At 42.9% G+C, this 22,937-nt stretch overlaps 1 protein-coding gene and 1 non-coding gene across 5 annotated transcripts; both read left to right on the forward strand.

The window, feature by feature from the left end:
* Positions 1 to 273: 273 nt before the first annotated feature.
* LOC138951682 (mediator of RNA polymerase II transcription subunit 15-like) lies at positions 274 to 22,661 on the forward strand. Of its 4 annotated transcripts, none has more exons than XM_070323242.1 (4): positions 274 to 351; positions 15,023 to 15,282; positions 16,535 to 16,642; positions 17,633 to 22,661. In XM_070323242.1, exons 2-4 carry the CDS (start codon positions 15,025 to 15,027, stop codon positions 19,214 to 19,216), a joined length of 1,950 nt encoding a protein of 649 aa, XP_070179343.1. In that variant the 5' UTR covers positions 274 to 351; positions 15,023 to 15,024; the 3' UTR covers positions 19,217 to 22,661. The 4 variants fall into 4 exon arrangements, with proteins under 4 accessions (XP_070179343.1, XP_070179340.1, XP_070179342.1 ...); XM_070323239.1 differs by lacking the exon at positions 274 to 351 and adding an exon at positions 12,239 to 12,661; XM_070323241.1 differs by lacking the exon at positions 274 to 351 and adding an exon at positions 12,676 to 13,671.
* On the forward strand, positions 8,384 to 8,457 carry Trnat-ggu (transfer RNA threonine (anticodon GGU)). The gene has a single exon. It is a non-coding gene; the product is annotated as a tRNA-Thr (tRNA).
* Positions 22,662 to 22,937: the final 276 nt, after the last annotated feature.

Below are 22,937 nucleotides of genomic sequence, written 5' to 3' on the forward strand. Positions count from 1 at the left end.
TTCTATCAGATTACTACAATAAATCACTGTAATCTTTCTCACAATGATGCTCTTTGCCGGGAAATCGTGTATTCTGGCACAGTCGTTCGCATCGCGAGACACGGCTAGAATAAGCAATGAACGGTAGCAACAAAGCGTCGTTGAGCGTCTCTACACCAAACTTTCGCACCACCGGCGCGCGCTCGCCGAATGAGGGGGCGTGGCCGGGTGTGTGCGCTGAGCCAATGACAGCGCATCACCCAAGGTCGCTCCTGGAACAAGTCCGAACATGTCAAGTCAGTTTTTCAGTTAAATGCCGTTCTTTGTGCAAAACGGACGTGTTTGCGTTTTCTCCTCCTTGAAATCTGACCGGTAAGTACTCATTTACTTCTGAAATCATTTACTGTCGTAAGATGAGCATTTTGATCGAGTCCGTGTGTATGTTTGCAAAGCGGTGATCTATAGACTGATTTCAGCGCATTAGATTTCGAGTCTAGGAATCTAAGCCGCCCGGCCTACACGTGTCCGGATTGTTTGCATTAGTCACCTGCACGTTTCGCGGATTATTTGTCAGTCCATTACCTATTTACTACAAGCCTGGAATCGACGTAGTAGTGCACTGATAGCGATCATATAATGCAGCGCTATCCGGATGATTGCACAAGCACGACGAAATCAGTGAATTGTGACGGACAACGCAAGCCGTTTATCACAGACACAGAGACTGACTCGCTACGGTTTGCAGTGGTATCGAGAGCGTCGATGTGTGCACGATGTCCCGATATTATTATGCTTATAGCATGCTCATTCAGTTCAGTCACAGTGTTTAAAAGCCGTGAATAGAGTAAGAGAACAGTGGAACCTCTTTTTTAAGACCTCCAAGAATCTGTAAAAATCAGGTCTTAAAAAGGCGGAGGGAGTCTTAAAATGGGGGTAGATTTACAGAGGTAATTAACAGAAAGTCAGAGAAAAGAGGGTCTTATAAAAGGGAGGGGGTCTTAAAAGGGGGGGGGGGAGGGGGTCCACTGCCGTTATCATGTGCAGTCGACTTTAGTGTCACCACACAATACCCTGAATGTCTCGCATATTTTTCTAACTATGCTGAGCTATTCTGTATCACTGAAAGACGTGTACAAGAATACATCAGTGCATTTTGCTGTCTGTGTGAACTGAACAAGCCGCAGTGACCGGACGCGGCGAGCGCGAAAAGAGAGACGACGAAACGTCAGGCCGACGTTAGTTGACACTAGGCTTTTAGTGTCTGCGGTAGCCGCGGCACAAAATACGCAACATCTCACTTCGCGTTTGGATATCATATTTCAGCGTTACATCATGGTTCCATCGTTATGGAAATTAATGGATTTTTTCCCCCATGAATGATTATTTCACCGTAGATTAATAGTTACGCCCAGTAGTGCACAGTTTCCTACTCTGATGTAGGGGAGACTGGGGTACCCTGGGACACGGGGCAGGGTGGGACAGCGCAATTTAGCCATGTTATCTTGATTTTTTTTTAAAGTTTGAATTTGCCGCCATGAAGGGAAACTACTCAGCCAGACTGGCGCCAACTGTTAATGGTGTGGGCACAGACGTTTGCCAGCAGTCGATGTTTGCCTGAAAAGAAGCACTGTAAGTAAATTTTCGACTGTCACAAACTTCTTATTTGTATATAATGTCTTCTCACGCACCCTATTAAACCATATATAACCAGATTATGTCATTATTCACTCATATTTATCGAACATTTCAAAGATGTTTACACGTTAGGTCTGTGGCCATTTTTTCATTTTATCAAATTAACCGCCTGGGGGCAGGGTGGGACGGGGTAGGGTGGGACAAGGCTGGGGCAGGGTGGGACTGTCCCACCCTGCCCCAGCTTTGACCCACCCTGCCCCCTTAGAGTTTTTGTCTATGTCTTTAATTATTAAAAGTTGATAAGTTGTGTAACATACGTTTTATGCAAGAGAGAGAGAGAGAGAGAGGTTAACACAGCATGGTTATGCCAACACCGAATTAATAATACCACACCGTCTCTCTCTCTCTCTCTCTCTCTCTCTCTCTCTCTCTCTCTCTCTCTCTCTCTCTCTCTCTCTCTCTCTCTCTCTCTCTCTCTCTCTCTCTCTCTCTCTCTCTCTCTCTCTCTCTCTCTTTCTCTCTCTCTCTCTCTCTCTCTCTCTCTCTCTCTCTCTCTCTCTCTCTCTCTCTCTCTCTCTCTCTCTCTCTCTCTCTCTCTGTAGTTTGTGTAGTGTTTGTCTTAAATCTTTTGTCGACTTTCAGATGGTGAGAACATACAAGAGAAAGACGCAATGGACTTCAAAACCAGTGCAAAATATGAAGGATGCGGTGGAAGCTGTGAAAGAAGGTTTGTCATTTCGCGAGGCTGCAAGGATGTTTTCTGTGTCGAAAAGTAGCCTTGGGCGAGCGATGTCCCGTGGCAAAATCTCCTCCTTGACATCTCAGTGCAACACTCGACAAGTCTTTACGAATGCCAAAGAACAGGAGTTGGTGGAATACATAATCCAGGCTTCAAGGTATGGATTTCCTATCGATTCAATGACTTTGAGATCACTCGCATTTGATCTCGCAAACAAAAACCTAAAAGTCTGTCCTCCAAGCTGGACAAGGAATAAACGTGCAGGTGAAGACTGGGTCTTGGCATTTCGCAAAAGGCATCCAGAGATATCAATTCGAATCCCAGAAGCAGTCAGCTTGGCGAGGACGATGGCGTTCAACAGAAACAACGTTGACGAGTTTTTCAAGAAGCTTTAACATCTCTACGAAAAGCATACCCTGACCCCTGACAGGATATTCAACACGGATGAAACCGCTTTGATGACGTCCCTAAAACCGACTAAAGTCTTGGCGCAGTCGGGAGTAAAGCAGGTGTCTCAGGTAGTGTCACAGGAGAGAGGTGAACTTGTTACTATGTTGGCAATTGTCAATGCCATTGGAAACAGCATCCCGCCTTGTCTGATATTTCCGCGGGTGAATTTCCGTGACCATATGACAATAAATGCACCTCCAGGGACAAAAGGACTGGGTTCACGTTCTGGCGGCTGGATGACAAAGTCTCTGTTTGTGGAATGTTTGGAACATTTTACTGAGCATGTCAATTGTTCGCCTGACAACAAAGTCTTGCTGATCCTTCCACCCCACTGTACACATCGGATGCAACCCCTGATCAGCCAGAGCAGCAGCCCCCTGGTCAGCCAGAACAGCAGCAACTACAACCAGAGCAGGTAAAACAATTGGTTTAGTCGTCATAACTTATTGAAAAGATATTTGAAAGAGAGTATCGAAATGTTAAGTGTTTCGTAAGTTTCTCAACCTTTTTTATCTGGATTGATTTGATTTTTCCCTTGACAGAGTATAGCTGGAATTCCATTCAGATGGGCAAAATATGCGAACAATCATATTTATTTATCTAACAACAAATATTGTGTTCAATGCAGTGGATGAATCTGTTAGTGAACCAGTTATATTTTGCTACAGTAATTCAAATATAATTATATTTTGTTCTGTCAGGAAGATGAAGACGCGGTCTGCATGTTCTGCTTGGAGTCATGGGGAAAGTCCAAGCCGAACGAGCCGTGGATTTGCTGCTCCGTGTGCAACCAGTGGTGCCATGAGCAGTGTGGCCAGATAGATGACCCCACATCATACAAATGTGACTTTTGTTTAGAATAAATGGAAGGCAAAGGTTTAAGGCAAGGTACTAACTTACTAAGGTACCATGATTTGGTTCTTCTGCCATGGATGTTACTTACACTTACTTTTAAGTGTTATTTTTCTGAACGGTTTATCTTTACCTGTGGCAAAAGGTCAATAAGCAAGTCACTATGTTGGTCAATCGGTAAAAAAATTACCTTCTACGTTGAAAACGGTTAATAATGGTGGAAAATGGTTTCTTGTTTTTGAATTAATCAACTAGTATACTTTGTGTATGGGGCAGTTTGGGACAAAGCAGGGGCAGGGTGGGACGGGGCAGGGTGGGACAGTCCCACCCTGCCCCACAGTGTGTCCCAGCGTGCCCCACTTCGTCCCATCCTGCCCCGGATTTTGTTTCATTTTCAACGGTTATTTGCTTAAAAATGGCATATTTAATATCAAATTAAGTTACGTTTTTATGTTTTTAATTCAATAAAGTTTATAAAAAGATCGTATTTGTGTTTATTTTGAAAATTAGGTGTTAGAAAATTGCAATTGATTAAAAAAAATTTTAAAAAGTCCCACCCTGCCCCAGTCTCCCTTACTGACAAGACAAACTATATATCTAGCCTACACACGCAGCAGACGCTGCACGGCACGAATAAATGATTATACAATGAAATGTACTGTTATGCATTATAAACACACACGTATTGCACGCACCCACACACACACACACACACACACACACACACACACACACACACTGACACACACGTCAGTGTGCGCGCGCGCACACAAACACGCATACACACGCGCGCGCGCACACAAACACATCATGCAAGCACGCACGCACACCGCTCATGCACACACTTGCACACACGTACACACACACACGCACACTAACAAACACACACACACACAAACACACACACACTGACACTGACACACACACGCGCGCGCGCGAGCGCAGAGACAGATTTTGAGGGAGCAGAAGGCGCATGCAGGGAGAGGAAGAATTAAGAAGATATATATATAGACAGAGATGGATAAGATGCAGGGGCTAGAGCGGGGGATAGGGGATGGGAGGGGGGGGGTGGGGGCGGGTCGCGAGAAAGCAATCATGCACAAACATTATGCAAACACACGTATACTGTATGGGCTTTTACGATCATGGTTGCTCCCCCCTCCCCCCTTTCCCCCCCTCCGTCTTCCATTATAAACCTATAGTTATCCTCCAAATGGCTTGAATGAAATGAATTGAAATAGGTTGAACAGAATGGAGCATATATATTATATACAATATAGGGCATCCTGTCTGCAAAATAATGCTGGCATTGCATGGGCTCGATTATATCAAGATGTCACACTCTGCAGTGTCTGCACCTTCGGAACGTGCACAAAAGATGCCACAAATGCTATTTCGCATCATTTTCACGGCATTCAAATGAAGTAAATGCTGTGAATATGAACGTGAGTTTATTTGAATAAACACTGTTTGCTCAATTATACACACATAAATCAGTCTTCCCCACCCGAGGGCGTTGGCATCGTTCATCAGGAAAACAGCGGTACTCCTATTTGTTGCAACTTTTCTGTAATTGGGTTTCTTTCCGTTAAGAGTCCCCCCACTGACTATAAGGCGCCGATGGGTAAACACAAGTTGTATGATCGACAGGGGTATTGCAATTGAAGATGCATTGGTGTAATTACATTCACAATGACAGACCTGTCAAGATTTTATATGTAAGGCCCCCCCCAAAAGTTTTATGTTTCTGGTCACCCGACTATTTTTTTTCCCGCCGACCCTAGACTCTTTTTTTATTGCATTTGAACCCCTGTAACCCCCCCCCCCCCCCCCACCCCCACCCCCACCCCCCTCCCTCCCTAATCCGCCCCTGTGTAATAATACATTGAGTGCACAATATTGAAATATAAACTTGCATTTACGCAAGACCATGTCGTCACACTGTTGCAGTTTAGTTCAAATGTGAACTTGCGCGATGAAGAACAATGATTGGGTTTGGGGCATTAATCCAATCCCCCTGCACCCTCGAAGGGATATCAGTAACATTTGGTAAATCGAAACATTTACGGCATTTGAAAACGCCTTTATTCTTCCTGGACAAAATATTGCGGATGTAAACGTGTTAGTGATAATTATATATATATGTTTAGCGTGTCAGTACGCGCATACGACGGTTTAAGGTGACGTGAGTGTGCGAACATATTTATTTTTAAAGTTTCGATCCTTTACGGGCAATGGCTTGGTGGTAAGACGCCGGCCTCCTAAGCGGAAGGTCGTGGGTTCGAATCCCGGCCGCGCCTGGCGGGTTAAGGTGGAGATTTTTCCGATCTCCCAGGTCAACTTATGTGCAGACCTGCTAGCGCCTTATCCCCCTTCGTGTGTATGTATACACGCAAGCACAAGACCAAGTGCGCACGGAAAATATCCTGTAATCCATCCATGTCAGAGTTCGGTGGGTTATAGAAACACGAAAATACCCAGCATGCTTCCTCCGAAAGCGGCGTATGGCGGGGTAAAAACGGTCATACACGTACAAATCCACTCGTGCAAAAACACGAGTGTACGTGGGAGTTCCAGCCCACGAACGAAGAAGAAGAAGAAGAAGAAGAAGAAGAAGAAGAAGAAGAAGAAGAAGAAGAAGATCCTTTATGTTTACCACCACAGATCTGTCCGGGTTACGCGAGGTAACAGCACCCTTCACATCTCCACAATTTCTTGTTGAATTCACAGACACTTGCAAAATGAATCCATTAAACAATTGCAATTTCACACAGAAGGCAAGCAGCCTGGCTGTTGCTTTGTGCTATGTGTCTAAGCAGAAGGCAAGCAGCCTGGCTGTTGCTTTGTGCTATGTGTCTAAGCAGAAGGGAAGCAGCCTGGCTGTTGCTTTGTGCTATGTGTCTAAGCAGAAGGCAAGCAGCCTGGCTGTTGATTTGTGCTATGTGTCTAAGCAGAAGGGAAGCAGCCTGGCTGTTGCTTTGTGCTATGTGTCTAAGCAGAAGGCAAGCAGCCTGGCTGTTGATTTGTGCTATGTGTCTAAGCAGAAGGCAAGCAGCCTGGCTGTTGATTTGTGCTATGTGTCTAAGCAGAAGGGAAGCCTGTTGTGCATGCAGGTACACATCTGTATACAAGTATGTTGTTATAGGTTGCATTAAGGAAGGAAGGTATCTTTAAGAGTGCATACATGTAGACGGGCGCAGTGGCGTGGTGGTAAGACGTCGGCCTCCTAATCGGAAGGTCGAGTGTTCGAGTCCCGGTCGCTGCCGCCTGGTGGGTTGTAAGTGGAGATTTTTCCGATCTCCCAGGTCAACTTATGTGCAGACCCGCTAGTGACTTAACCCCCTTCGTGTGTACACGCAAGCACAAGACCAAGTGCGCACGGAAAAGATCCTGTAATCCATGTCAGAGTTCGGTGGGTTATAGAAACACGAAAATACCCAGCATGAGAGATGTTCAACGTGCAGGCTACTTCACCTGCCTTGACCTCTCACCAATTCATTGTAAAGCGCTTAGAGAACGTCAAGCGCTCTATACATCTCCCATATTATTATTATTATTATTATTATTTGGGAAGTCATTTTAGCTCAAAGAATTTTCCGGCTAGCACAGCTGACTTTTAACTATTGGTTGTAAGGAAGTTCTAAAATTAACAAGTCAAATTCAAGTCAAGCCCCGCACAAGCAAAAATATTTAATATAGTCTCCATTCAGTACTTGGCAAACATCCAGTATTGTATAAAACGCCTCCCCCTTCTGAGAAAGAGTGAATGGTGGCCTGTATGAATTTGGAAACAATCCCACCCCTCACCAGAGTCATGGCCATGCAGGCAAGCTTTTAGTTCGGTATACACAGTATTGTCCGATATTTTCACATCAAAACCGGTAAAAGGCGAGAAAGGTCAGGTCATGCCCCTGCATGGTCACGGCAACCACACTTTCAAACTATATAATTATATACAATGCTAAAATGTTAAAGTAGTACTTTATTTTCATACGAAAAAAACGTCAAATGGATTCAAAAACATGCAGGTACGACTGACCGGCTGACGATTTATTGTCCACATAAAAACCGGTAACATACTTTAAATGCCAGGTTAACGTGAACACCGCTTGATGCAACATTAGTGTATACCCATAATCTACAAAGTTATTTTTTGTTCAACAGTCATTCGCGACGTGTGAAGTGCGGTAAACGGTTTTGCAATACTCTCTATAATATTTGGTTTGTCGCTTAGGCCGCAGTAGTTTACTAACAAAGCCATCGGGAATTCTCGGTCTCACATATCAGTGTTTCGTGATTGCATGCATATCTACGCACGAGAAAAAGCAAATCTATACATGTGTGGGCTTTGCTTCAAGCGTATCTATTTTAAGGTAAAGGAGGGAACGGGAATGAGTAAGTTGGTTGAGAAATACACGGTTAAACCAGAGACATACATTCTATCTATGTCTCTGGTTAAACAGTTAAAGGGAGATGTACCTTCAGTCCTTCCCATCTATAAAATTAATCATCTTGTAACTCAACACACATCTGACAAGGCTTTTGAATCGGATAAGAACAGCGTTCGGTTGACTTAGTGCTCCTAATTTGTTTTCTTTGATTATATTGTACAAAACAAAAGGTACTCCCCTGTACGTGTAAACGATCACGAAAACCATCACATGGCAGATCTGCCATGTCTTGTACACAGCATAAAAGTATCCTTCTAGATGGACGCATACAATGGGGGCCCCGGGTAGCTCAGGTGGTAGAGCATTGGACTGGTGATCGAAAGGTCGCAGGTTCGAATCCGGGCCGGGACGGACACGGGTCAACTTTATGTGCAGACCCAGAGACGGTATCCATCTTCCACCCCCCGTGGCACGTAAAAGACCTCGGTCATTCTGCCAGCAGTGCAGATACCACCAAAACACGCATACACTTGTGTATCTCATCTAAACTCGGGTTAAAACCCGGAAACATGCCCCAAATGGCTTTGCCGTGAGGGCGTAAAACTTGAATTTCTCGACGCATACAAAAGTCAGCAGCCTGTAGCTGCTTCTGCGCAAAGTGAAGACATGCTGCTGAATTAATATTACACTGTCAGTTAAGAAACTAATTCAGCAATGAATTCGCACTCTGCATAGGCAGTTGAATATTGGTAGGTGTTTAAGTGGAAGCATGTTTTATGCTGTGTAAAAGAATGGGCGGATCTGGGATGGTTTCCGTGATCGTTTACACGTACAGGCAGGGTATCTTTTGCTTCAAATAAGATGTTATTTCATTAAAACACGATACCAAATACTATAGACAAACAAATTTGGGGCACTCCGTCAACCGAACGCTTTTATGTTTATTATTGATGGCCCAGACAGATGAAAAATAATACATTGGCAATCATGATGGCGGACATAACAAAACGGATATACCAACAAGGTATATCTTTCATCATGCAAACCCACAGTGCACTTATCGAGCGAACAGAAGTCAATGTTACCGGTGTAACACGAAATTTTTACTCCACGAACAATTTACTCCGGAGTAAACATTTCGTACGAAATTTCTACTCCGAGTACATTTTTCGTACGAGAAAAGAACTCCCCAAGGCACGAACAAATTACTCCCTCCACGAAATTTGTACTCCCCATTTTTTTTACTTCCAGTAAAAATCTCGTACGCGAAAATGGGATGCGGGCGAGGAGATAATGCCAATATGTGATCTCGCGCAAACGAATGTCGCGCTATCCTCCCTCCACCCCTTCCACCACCAAGACTAACAGGGGACAAGGGAGTATAAATTTCGTACACCTGGCATGGGAAGTTAAATTGCTCGTGTTAGGGTGAAGTAATTTATTCGTTTTTTATTCGTCAGGGGAGTAACATTTGTGTACGAAATGTTAACTCGGAACTCACCTGTCGTGGGGAGTATATTTCTCGTGTAATGGGGGAGTGCTTTTTTCGTAAAGGGAGTAACATTTTCGTACGAAATTTTTACTCCGGAGTAAAAATCTCGTGGGAGTAATTTTCTCGTGTTACACCGAGTTTTCGCGTACGTATCTGTCACACAGTGTTCTCGTAGTTTGTTTGTTTGTTTGTTTGCTTAACGAAGGGCCATATCAGGGCGGTGCTGCTTTGACATATAACGTGCGCCACACACAAGACAGAAGTCGCAGCACAGGCTTCATGTCTCACCCAGTCACATTATTCTGACACCGGACCAACCAGTCCTAGCACTAACCCCATAATGCCAGACGCCAGGCGGAGCAGCCACCAGATTGCCAATTTTAAAGTCTTAGGTATGACCCGGCCGGGGTTCGAACCCACGACCTTTCTCGTAGTTCGGATAAACCTTACCACACTAGTATGTATAAGAAGGGAGGACATTTATAATACGACAACTGATTTGTAAAGAAAGCAGCTATAAATCAAGTTAATTGATAGCAATCGAACTTGATAGCCATAAAGACGAGATGAATTCACGAACGAAAATATGAGAAGGGCTGATTGTTTTTTCAAGTAACCACAGAGACGAAATAGATAGAAGACAGAAAATAAAAATAAACCAACAAGAAGATAACAAGTCGCGTAAGGCGAAAATACAACATTTTAGTCAAGCTCAGTCGAACTCACAGAATGAAACTGAACGCATTGCATTTTTTCCGCAAGACCTGTCCACCGCTCGTGGCAAAGGCAGTGACATTAACAATCCAGAAAAGCGCGATAGCGGTTGCTCTGAGGAGGATAGCACGCTTTTCTATATCTCTATTCTTTTTAACTTTCTGAACGTGTTTTTAATCCAAACATATCATATCTATATGTTTTTGGAATCAGGAACGGACAAGGATTAAGATGAAATTGTTTTTAAATCGATTTCGGAAATGAAATTTTAATCATAATTTTTATATCTTTAATTTTCAGAGCTTGTTTTTAATCCAAATATAACATACTTATATATTTTTGGAATCAGAAAATTATGAACGATACGATAAATGTAATTTTGGATCGTTTTATAACAAAATAATTTTAATTACAATTTTCAGATTTTTAATGACCAAAGTCATTAATTAATTTTTAAGCCTCCAAGCTGAAATGCAATACCAAAGTCCGGCCTTCGTCGAAGATTGCTTGGCCAAAATTTCAATCAATTTGATTGAAAAATGAGGGTGTGACAGTGCCGCCTCAACTTTTACAAAATGCCGGATATGACGTCATCAAAGACGTTTATAACAGAAAAATGAAAAAAACGTCCGGGGATATCATACCCAGGAACTCTCATGTAAAATTTCATAAAGATCGGTCCAGTAGTTTACTCTGAATCGCTCTACACACACGCACGCACAGACACACACACACACACACACACACACACACACACACACACACACACACACACACACACACACACACACACCCACACCACGACCCTCGTCTCGATTCCCCCCTCTATGTTAAAACATTTAGTCAAAACTTGACTGAATGTAAAAATAGAAAGCGCAATGATGAATTTAACGACTAAGTTCTCATTATAGGATAAGAAACACAGACCAAAAGAAGGAACAGGAATACAAATAGAATGCAAGTATAGTGAGAGATAAAGAGTGCTTTTTGTTTCAGAGAGCATTTCGAGCGACTCTCAAGCACACATGCATGAGCATTATTTTTTAATCGTGCGTTTTTTGTTTCTGCATAAAACATATACTTTCTAAAGAAAAGTGAAAACCCCATAGCAGCTGGGACACTGCATGACACTTTTTTTTTTTTTTGCGCCGCCGATAAAGAATTTGTCAAATTTCCAAAACACAATATTTAGCTTGTTTCCAGGAACTCGTACTATAATTCTACTCCAGAATGAGAAACGCCGGGAAAAACGGCTTTTATCTGTATACATTTACGGTGTGCAACTTGGGTGTTTGTACCTTTACTTATCAGAAGATCCGATTATGGTGACAGCCCGTGACAGTCATAATCTGAAAACTGTATACCCGCGTACTGAGGTACCCGTATACGTATAACTGACCGCTTGCCAATTTTCTGTTTGTATTGATATTCAAAGCTGGTAAAATTCCGACCGGTGAACCACACATGTGACTTCAAAACTCGACGAGGAAGGACGCTTTTCACATTGGCTCGCGCAATTCTGCGACAACTTGAGGTCGGAGGTAAGAAGACAAATTCTTAATTATAAGACGTTATACAAGACTGACAAGACATATTCTTTATTAACGAGGGTAATGGCATAAGCAAACAAGGATGGAGACAAGAAGGCATACGGAGCTGCTGCACACTCGCACAAGCTAACCGCAAATTGTTGCCCGATTGCGGTCTAATTCGATTGCTTGTGCAATCACTGGATCGATAGATCGATTGAGCCTGTACTGCCGCCGGGCAGCGAGTGACTTTGTGAAATCGAATGCCGCCATATATATATATGCATGTATATGTGTGTCCATGCGGCTATATTTAGTAGCTTGCGCGTGTTAATTTTCATGCAGGATAAATTTACTTTGAATGCACATGTGTCCCATTAGTGATTGTGTATTACCGGGTTTTCGCGTACGTATCTGTCACACAATGTTCTCGTAGTTCGGATATACCCAATGTGACTCAACTTCCCTGTCGACAAATCTCAGTTTGAAGACAAGCGCCTTTTAAAAGGGCAGTCACACAGCTCACGTTCGCATAGATGACTCTGCGTTTGACGTCGAAGCAACGTATACATGCATACTGTACCAGGAAACATAGGCAAAAAAGTGTTTTTCCTGCTTGGAACCTGTGTGTAATATTCCGAATTGTTTGGACTGGTCGTGTTATATAAACTTCGTGCAACAACGCTACTGAAATACTTCTGGTTTTTGTCATAGCTGAAGACAGTGAATTTAAGAAAGGACGGGATGGTAAAACTACCGAACACGGATCGGGAGAGTGTGAATCTTGGCGATTTTATATCAACGTGCGGTGATCACTCCGATCATAATCATCGGACGTTCCGAGCTGAGAACTCCGACTGTGATTTCTTCCTTCTAACAAGTAATAAGAATTACGAGAAATCGATTATTTTGATCACTGATACGGTGGTCTTGTGTGATTGACTGCTACAGTGTTAGTCTAGTCATCCGCTGAATATAGAGTTCGTGTTCTTTTTCTTGGAGTGTGTGGAAGAAATGCGGACATTTTGTCGACAGTATATGATTATATACTTGCGAAGTTCTGTCGGCCGTGTGACCTTTGTGTACGAAACGAGAGCGTGTCTGCTTGTGCTTCGGGTTTGAAATAGTGACTTTTCCTAAAAAATAAAAAAAATCACAATTGTTTGTTAGGCTTCCTATCGGTACTGTGGCAAAATGTGCGGGTGTGTGAAATGTAAGTGTCTTAATTGCTGGGAATAATTTGTGTGTGTTTATGTTCACTGGCTTTTTTTTTTAATACACTGTGTTTAGGATTGTCGTGTTCGATTTAGTACATGTGATGCTTAACTGATTTATAATTATATTGTCGCGACTGGGTAATTATGAACTCGTAGTATGCTTTGATAACAAACAAAAAGAAACGTTCCAACTGAAGACAAAGATTATACAATAATGTATTGTCATAAATAATGGTACAGCCTGAAAAAGAGCACAGGAGGCTGACACAGAAAATGCAGATCGTGATTTGTTTTATTGTTGTTGTTGTTATTGTTGTTGTTTTTGACTAGTTTTAGACACAATAGACATGTTATAAGAGTGCTAATTCTGGATGAAGCAGGACCTTGTTGTCACTTTCGCTTCTGAGACAAACAGTAGCACAAGTCCCGTTTAAGCCACATCACGGTACCCGGCCGCCAGAGTTTCGGTTTTGACGCAAGGACGCTGAACAAAAGTATTAATTCCAAGAATCGCCTGAAGCAAATCGATTTCGGAAGTGTACGAAAGTAGGTTACGGGGTCATTTCAGCCCCTTCACGAGCCATATACAGAAAGACTCAGAAACTCGAAATTAATTATAATGTTGTGAATCTTCTGAGACTTAGAGTGGAATCATTTCCCGGCGGCGACGATGGTGATTGCATTTTGCTTTTTTGTTTGTTGGTTTGTTGGTTTGTTGCCGGGTTCGTTGGTTCGTTCGTTGGTTCGTTGGTTCGTCGGATCGTTCGTCCGTTCGTTCGTTCGCTCGTTCGTTCGTTTGTTCGTTCGTTCGTTCGTTCGTTTGTTTGTTTGTTGTTTCGCTTTTTTGTTATATTTAGTCAAGTTTTGACTAAATATTTTAACATCGAGGGGGAATCGAAACGAGGGTCGTGGTGTATGTGCGTGTGTGCGTGTGTGTGTGTGTGTATGTGTGTGTGTAGAGCGATTCAGACTAAACTACTGGACCGATCTTTATGAAATTTGACATGAGAGTTCCTGGGTATGAAATCCCCGAACGTTTTTTTCATTTTTTTGATAAATGTCTTTGATGACGTCATATCCGGCTTTTCGTGAAAGTTGAGGCGGCACTGTCACGCCCTCATTTTTCAACCAAATTGGTTGAAATTTTGGTCAAGTAATCTTCGACAAAGCCCGGACTTCGGTATTGCATTTCAGCTTGGAGGCTTAAAAATTAATTAATGACTTTGGTCATTAAAAATCGGAAAATTGTAAAAAAAAAAAAAAAATTTATAAAACGATCCAAATTTACGTTTATCTTATTCTCCATCATTTGCTGATTCCAAAAACATATAAATATGTTATATTCGGATTAAAAACAAGCTCTGAAAATTAAATATATAAAAATTATTATCAAAATTAAATTGTCCAAATCAATTTAAAAACACTTTCATCTTATTCCTTGTCGGTTCCTGATTCCAAAAACATATAGATATGATATGTTTGGATTAAAAACACGCTCAGAAAGTTAAAACAAAGAAAAGCGTGCTATCCTTCTTAGCGCAACTACTACCCCGCTCTTCTTGTCAATTTCACTGCCTTTGCCATGAGCGGTGGACTGACGATGCTACGAGTAAAATGGCATTGCGTTCAGTTTCATTCTGTGAGTTCGACAGCTACTTGACTAAATATTGTATTTTCGCCTTACGCGACTTGTTTATTTTTTTGCGCTTAGTAGAGTTGTTGTTGTTGTTGTTGTTGTTGTTGTTGTTGTTGTTGTTGTTGTTGTTGTTGTTCTTCTTCTTCTTCTTCTTCTTCTTCTTCTTCTTCTTCTTGTTGTTCTTCTTGTTCTTGTTCTTGTTCTTGTTCTTCTTCTTGGTCTTCTTCTTGGTCTTCTTCTTCTTCTTCTTCTTCTTCTTCTTCTTCTTCTTCTTCTTCTTCTTCTTCTTCTTCTTCTTCTTCTTCTTCTTCTTCTTCTTCTTCTTCTTCTTCTTCTTCTTCTTCTTCTTCGTGTAGTTGTATTAAATTGATTTTTTTGTCTGTTTCAGACATGAATCCTGCCGACAGGTTTGAGCTAGACGAACAGGCCTTACAGGCCAATCTACCAGAGGGCGCTCTCGTCGTTGATGGAGTCGTTTACGGTTCCGGTGAGGATCAGCGCCTCCAAGCGGCGGCAGTGGCTGCCAATTTAAGTGGATCCACAACCCCTCTTCTAAAGGAGGAGCTACGCATGCGCATCATGCAACGAAGGATTCAAGACGGCAAGCCAGAAATCAAGCCAGAGTTCAACCCACCGAAAGACTATAAGGTTAGCTTAGGTTTTGAATGTGCTTTTGTTGGTTTAAACAAGAGTTTATTCAAAAGTATATACTATTCCAATCCGTGAAATAATCTTATATGTATTATCCATCAAAAGGGGCAAAACAGTTGAAACACTCTAATGAACCAAAACACTGTTTGCTGACTTCGGGTTTATTCAATAATAATGAAAACAAACAAACAAGGTGTTTTTGGTCGTTGCTGTTGCTGTTGTTGTTGTTGCTGTTACTGTTGTTGTTGTTATCGTTGGTTGCTGTTGTTGCTGTTATCGTTGGTTGCTGTTATCGTCGGTTGCTGTTATCGTTGGTTGCTGTTATCGTTGGTTGCTGTTATCGTTGGTTGCTGTTATCGTTGGTTGCTGTTGTTGCTGTTATCGTTGGTTGCTGTTATCGTTGGTTGCTGTTATCGTTGGTTGCTGTTGTTGCTGTTATCGTTGGTTGCTGTTATCATTGGTTGCTGGTTTCGTTGGTTGCTGTTATCGTTGGTTGCTGTTATCGTTGGTTGCTGTTATCGTTAATTGCTGTTATGGTTGGTTGCTGTTATGGTTGGTTGCTGTTGTTGCTGTTATCGTTGGTTGCTGTTGTTGCTGTTATCGTTGGTTGCTGTTATCGTTGGTTGCTGTTATCGTTGGTTTCTGTTATCGTTGGCTGCTGTTATCGTTGGTTGCTGTTGTTGCTGTTATCGTTGGTTGCTGTTATCGTTGGTTGCTGTTGTTGTTGTTATCGTTGGTTGCTGTTATCGTTGGTTGCTGTTATCGTTGGTTGCTGTTATCGTTGGTTGCTGTTATCGTTGGTTGCTTTTATCGTTGGTTGCTTTTATCGTTGGTTGCTGTTATCGTTGGTTGCTGTTATCCTTGGTTTCTGTTATCGTTGGTTGCTGTTGCCGTTGCCGTTGCCGTTGTCGTTGCCGTTGCCGTTGTCGTTGTTGTTGTTGTTGTTTGTGGTGGTGGTGGTGGTGGTTAAGACGGCGTGTGTGTGACGGGGATGGGTGAGTAGGGCGCGAAGAGGGTAGCGTTCACGCGCAATGGTTTTCATGACAAAATCATCAGATAAATGAACAGAATGTCTTAGAAAATGTGCCCTAGATTTAAAAACAACTGTAAGATAAATGCTCCCGTCGTTTTGAAGTCTCGTACGTTCTTTGAACTCAATACAGCAGTTCTACATTGCAAAAGCTAATAAGAGAGAAAAGCGTGTCGCATTGATGGCAGAATTATAAGTTTGGACTCCTTTTTGTTGCAGCTGACCCCCGCAGAGAAGGAGAAGAAAGAAAGACGGAAAGAACAGAACCGTCGAGCGGCGAAAAAATGCAGAGAAAAGAGAAAGCGAGCGGATGGTGGTGTTCTTGAGGTAGGTGAAATTCTGTGTCCTAATTTAAGTCCTCATTTTCCTCCTCTTCCTCCTCCTCTTCCTCCTACTCTCCTCCTCTTCTTCTTCCTCCTCCTCTTCTTCCTCCTCCTCTTCTTCCTTCTCTTCTTCCTCCTCCTCCTCTTCCTCCTTCTCCTCCTTCTCTTACTCCTCTTCTTCCTCCTCCCCCTTCTCCTCTTCTTCCTTCTTCTCCTCTTCCTCTTCTTACCCCTCATTTTCTTCCTCCTCCTCTTCCTCCTTCTCCTCTTCTTCCTCCTCCTCTTCCTCCTTCTCCTCTTCTTCCTCCTCCTTCTCTTCCTCTTCCTCTTACTTCTCTTCCTCCTTTTTCTCATTTTCTTTTTCCTCCTCATCCTTTTTTCCTCCTCCTCCTCATTTTCCCCCTCTTCCTCCTGCTCTCCCTCCTCCCCCTCCTCCTCTTCCCCCTCCTCCATCTTCTCCTACTCTTCTTCCTCTTGCTCCTCCTTCTCCCCCTCTTCTTCCTCCTCCTTCCTTCTCCTCCTCCTCCTCCTCTTCCTCCTCCTTCTCTTCCTCCTCCTTCTCATCCACCGCCTCCTCTTCTTCCTCCTCCTCTTCCTCCTCTTCTTCTTTTTCCTCCTTCACGTCCTCCTTTTCCTCCACCTCCTCCTCATAATCTTCATCATCATTCTCTTTCTCCGCTTCTCCTCTTCCTCCTCCTCGTCCTCCTCTTCCCTCTCCTCTTCCTTCACCTTCTTTTCTTCCTTTTCCTCCTCATCCTCCTCGTCCTTCTCCTCCTCTTCCTCCTTCTCCTCCTCCTCCTCCTCCTCCTCATCCTCATCATCATCATCATCATCATCATCATCATCATCATCATCCCCATCATCATCAACATCATCATCACAGTTAGCGTTCATTGATAATTCACATTTATCGTCATCATTAATTTTAGTGTATTTCATTCAATGTGGGATGCATTGTTGTAGCTCTGACGGTGTATTTAATGCTGTGTTGCAGAAGTTTGAAAGGACCCAAAAGCACCACCAACAGCTCCGCACGCAAATTGAAGCCCTGAGGGCGTTCAGCACAAGAGCGCAAGCGTGGCTTACATCGCACCTGGCCCTCTGCAATCTTGTGTTGCCGTCCCAGATTCAGCAGAGCCCAAATCAGCAACAAAAGCACACCCAGCAACGACAGCAGCAGCAGCAGCAACAGCAGCTACAGCAGCATCGAGAGCAGAACAGCCATAGTCAGCAGCAGCAGCAACAGCACCACCACCAACAGCAGCAGCAGCATGACTACCAGCTGCTTGTGCAGCAGCAGCAACTACAACCAATGAACATAACGACAGACGACATGGTGTATGACGAAGATCTCATCCCCCAGGCATTGCTGGCTGCGGGCATCATTCCCGAGGAACTGCAAGATGCCTGCACTCCAGGACCAGAGCACTCCATGCAAGGTCTTGGTCCTGTCCCATCCGATGAGGCCTCCACCAGCTTGCTCATGGACTCCCTGGACATGGATGCTGCTCTCAGAGGTCACACCGACGTCTCTGCTCTCAACCCTAACCCTGGATTGGACTCAGCCTCAACACCACTGACTTCGTCCACAGGCTCTACCTTCCCTTCTGACACCATAACTACATATTCTCTGCCAATGAACCTGCCCAACTTCCTACACCAGCCCGTGTCGCCTGCCAACTCCCCCACAGGGTTTGCGCCTCAACTGCAGCCTGCTCCTTCACGGCCTTTCTCCTCAGCATCCATGGTACCTCAGACAATTCCTCAGTTTACGCCTGATCTACCGGGGTACCCTTTCGCAGGGCGAAAAAGAAGGAGCGTGGATGAGAGTCAGCAGGGGAAGGAGGACCAGCATCGTCCTTCCACCAAGAAGGCAAGGCTGACCGATACCCCTTCCAGCCCAGCTACGATCTCTCATTCGGGTCTTCCGGCCATGCGTGGATCGTCACGACTCGGGGGCCTAAATCAGCACCAGCAGCAGATTGAAAGATCTGCCACCGGCCACCAAAATCTACCTCCGTTCACTTTCACGCCCTCGTCGTCTTCCTCCCTCTCCTGCGGACGTCAACCTTTCACCCAGCTGAACCGACCAGCATCTACCTCCCCGCCTCTTCGCTTCTCCTCCTCCTCCTCCACCCCGCCTCCACACCGTCTGACTCCTCCTCCCTCCCATAACTCTTCCCTCACCCCTCTTCCCTTCAACTCTTCCCTCACCCCTCTTCCTCACAGCTCTTCCCTCACCCTTCTTCCTTTCAACTCGTATATCACCCCTAGTCTTTTCAGCTCTTCCCTCACCCCTCCCCCTCTTCCCTCCTACTCTGCAACAACACCCCCTCCTCCTTATGCACCCACCTCCGTCACCCCTCCACCACCTTCTCCACTCCTTCCCGAGCCAAGCCCAGCACAGGAGGAGAGAAATCTAAACGACGCTGAGCCCTTCATGGGAGATCTGGCCCTGCCACTCAGGTCTTCGGGAAACATCGCGGGGGGTTGCGAGGACGGCTGTCTTTCTTCCAACTGTTCTCTGTTGGACTTTCTCAAGGATCTTTCGGAACAGCAGTCCAGCCAGGAAGACTGAGACCTGAGAGAGATGTTGAATCGCTGGCCGGGACGAAACTGTCGATCGCAAGGATTGATTGAGAGGTCCAGTTGAGGTGTGATTTGCAGAAAAGAACAAAGTCACCCACTCTAACCAAGAAAACTGAGAGTTAAGCCTGCTGTTAATTTTGGGCGAAGTCGACTGCGCGAAGCTGTCTGCACAAAGCGTTGGCGCTGACGTTTTGGTATAAAGACTTCGTGAAGTGTCCGCGAAGTCAACTTCGGGCTCAATTGTCTTTACATTCACAATAGAACATTGAAGAAAGGACAAACCACCGATTGCTGCCTGTAACTCAAGCATTTCAGTGCCTAACTGACAGAGAATGGACTAGGCCAACCACTGCAACCAAGGAAACTGAGAGTTACAGTCGCGGTAGAACATCCAGAAAAGAACAAACCACCGATTACTGACTATACCATTGAAGTATTTCAATAACTGACTTCATTCCGTGCTGCTGTCTAAAGTCACTTGCAGTCACGCCAAAGTCGAACAACTCAAGCGTTCCTTCAGAGGGTGTCTTCACAGAGAGGAAGAGGTTATGGGAAGAGAACGTTTTGCTGCTGCTTGCGATGGATTCCGCCTCACAATATTGCTTGAAACCAGATCAGTCTGGCGTTCAAGTTGCAGTCTTGAGAGGGGCTTCATGGAGTGGGGAGAGTCCGTCAAAGCGCAGACAGTGAAAAAAGATGCTTTTCTCGGTGTATTTTCACATTCCTCATGCTCCTGTACTTATGTTGACGAGCCCAGTCAAAAAACAAGATAAAATACTTACATGATGTTTGTGGCTCCCCTCTTGTTATCCAAAATGACACTGGTTCTGAACTGAACTTATTTGGGGTTTAACGTCTTCACAGGCCACTAACCTATTAGGTACATGTGTGTGTGAATACCCCAAACACTGGTTCTCACTTGTTTCAAAGATTTGTTTATTTTCTCCCTGAATTTAAAAGGGTATTTTCCCCAGTGCCAGACTGATGTTTGTAAATATGTTGTATTCCTGTTCAAAACACGTGTACTTACTTACGAGCAACCTCTCCTTTGTTGTTGTTCTGTCTTTACCAAATTTAAAAGGTTTTGTATGTTTTTGTCAAAAGGATGATTGGGTTACCTTTGCTGCATGAATGTTAAATTACAGATCATGCGAATCTCTGATGATGACAATTACATCAATCTGCAAATAACTCAAAATATAATCAAAAGTCCTGAAAAGTCATTTGAAAAACTTTGAATGTGAGCCTCTGTGAGGTTTTTCATTCATACATCGATATTGTCGACACTGTTTGGCAATATAATTGTGTCACTTTACAATCTGAATTAGCCATATCTATCAAAACTCAAGTTTCTTGATTTGAAAACGTGTTTCTTTGCTGGCATTTACGAGTAAACGGTAAAAAGGGTTTGATTTTGTGTATCTCAATGGAATCGGACGCATCAAGTAATACAAACGTGTAATAACGTGTACAACTGACTTTGCATGTGCCACAGTTAACCCATAGGTGGATTTCTAGAACAGAACATGCATGATGGGAGTTTTTACTCAGTAATGTTTCAAAAACTTCCTCGTTATGGTCTCAAAACACACACACACACACACACACACACACACACACGATAAAGAGTGTTTCTTCTGAACTTCTCACTTAGTACTTATCAGGGATTGCTCGTGTAGTTTCTAGCAATATATAAATGCACTCCTAAATACCGAAAAAAAAATCAAATTACTCATTATTTTGAAAACGTTGGCCGTCTATCTGTTTCGGATTTCAAATCATTCCTGTCTTCGCAAGTGATTACTGATGCTTCCAGCTGTTGAAAAAAAAACTGTCATGCATGTTTGTTTCCATTTTATGTGAAAGTTTGGACATGTTGGGAGACCAATAGGCGGCATTATTCTCATGAAGATATGCATGTTTGTCTCCATTTTATGTGAAAGTTTGGACATGTTGGGAGACCAATAGGCGGCATTATTCTCATGAAGATAATTATGCATGTTATTTTCCTTTTTCTTTGGTGAAAGCTTGGGAATTTGGGAAGACTAACCGGCATTATTTTCATGAAGCTATATTACTTTGCATACTCCTGTTTAATTCACTGTATTCATTGATTACTCACTAAACTTGTCATTTTATGGGGAACAGTGTATGTGTTTATGTACAGGCCGGGCCCTCTTTGAAGTGGTCTTTTCGTGTTTCTCGTAAAATGTTGTTTCTATTTCTCTTTTTCTTTTGTACTCAAGCAAATACATGACTTGTACTGTAAAGGACAAATGGTTCGTTTTCTGAACTGAATTTTTTCTTTCACTTACGTGTTTCTTTTGTTGTTCCTATACTTAAAATAGAGTTGCCTTTAGGATATAATAATGTTATAAGTGTTTCAGATTTAGTCAGTCTGATTTTTTTTACCCTGGGTTTCTTTTGTTTGTGTTTCTTGTTGTAGATGGGTTTTTTTTTAAAATTATTATCATTTTTTATTTATATGAACGTATACTTTACTTTTGTTATGTCATTATAATATATTTTGTATGTCCAGCTTTGGGGCTAACTATACTTTGAGTTTCTGTGAAGAAAAGTTGGTTATTTTGTTATTTGCTTTTTTAATAATGATCTTTGCTATTCTGAGCTCTCCTTAATTTGTGGAGAGGGTCTTGTAAAGCTTTATTTCGTTAATCATTTGACACGATTTTAAAACATGCTGCATGCTTTTGTGTGGAAGTGTGAACGAATCGTGTAAAAGGGCGTTGTGCAAATTTCATATCATAAACTCATATATCATTCCTGTTGTGACTGTTGTGAATGATTGTAAACAAATGGCATTTGTATATATACACATTTTCTTCATGGTTGTAAGAAACTGATTTTGTTTTGGTTAACTTGTTTTTGTTTTTCTCAAAACTTTGTTTCTAATGATGTTTACTCTCCCCTTCCACTCTTTTGTCATAGTGTTTACATTTAATAGAAAATGAGAGAAAATCACATTTTCTCTTCTTTTTCTCTTCTTTTCTTCTTCTTCAGTTCTTTCTTTCTTTCTTTTTTTTTTTCTTTTTTTTAAACCTATGGATGAATCTCTAAGTATTCTAAACTATGTAAACACGCTTCTTGATTTCCAATAATTTCCGATTTCAGAGTCCTTCCCCGACGAATATATATGTAAATACATTGAAGCTCAATGGATTGTGTTGTAGTCAAAATGCTAACTGTTATATATGCGAAAATATGACACACGCAAAAATTAGGACTGCATGTGAAAGATGAAAATGAACTCACAATCATCAAGATTAACGGTAAAACCGTATGCTTCGACAGAACCAGCGGTTTGAGAGTTAGTTCTATTTGTTGTGCGGATATTCATTTTGGCGGCACGGTCAGGGTTTTAGGTTCTCGTTTGCAATCCCCCCCCTTCCCCCCCCCCCCCCCACACCCCCAACTCCCCCACCCCCTCTCTCTCTCTCTCTTTCTCTTTCTCTGTCTCTCTCTGTCTCTCTCTCTCTCTCTCTCTCTCTCTCTCTCTCTCTCTCTCTCTCTCTCCCTCTCTCTCTCTCATTCACCAGCCTGCATGATGCATCTTTGTCCTAAAAGTATATGACCTAACTTTGTGTTTGATGATTCAATGGTTTACTTAGCATTATTATTCGTTTGCATGTGTTCATCTTTTGAGGAAATTGAAGATTATTTAATTTCCCTTTTGAGCACGGAAAAAAAGT

The sequence above is a fragment of the Littorina saxatilis genome, linkage group LG17 (assembly GCF_037325665.1).
Source record: "Littorina saxatilis isolate snail1 linkage group LG17, US_GU_Lsax_2.0, whole genome shotgun sequence".
NCBI classification, from domain to species: Eukaryota; Metazoa; Mollusca; class Gastropoda; order Littorinimorpha; family Littorinidae; genus Littorina; species Littorina saxatilis.

What these genes read in the sequence shown, in the direction of transcription:
- LOC138951682 (XM_070323239.1), top strand. Translation starts at nt 12,526, where the DNA reads ATGGTAAAACTACCGAACACGGATCGGGAGAGTGTGAATCTTGGCGAT. An exon ending in TGATTTCTTCCTTCTAACAA is followed by an intron (nt 12,662 to 15,022) that starts GTAATAAGAATT and finishes TGTCTGTTTCAG; the next exon opens with ACATGAATCCTGCCGACAGG. An exon ending in CGGATGGTGGTGTTCTTGAG is followed by an intron (nt 16,643 to 17,632) that starts GTAGGTGAAATT and finishes GCTGTGTTGCAG; the next exon opens with AAGTTTGAAAGGACCCAAAA.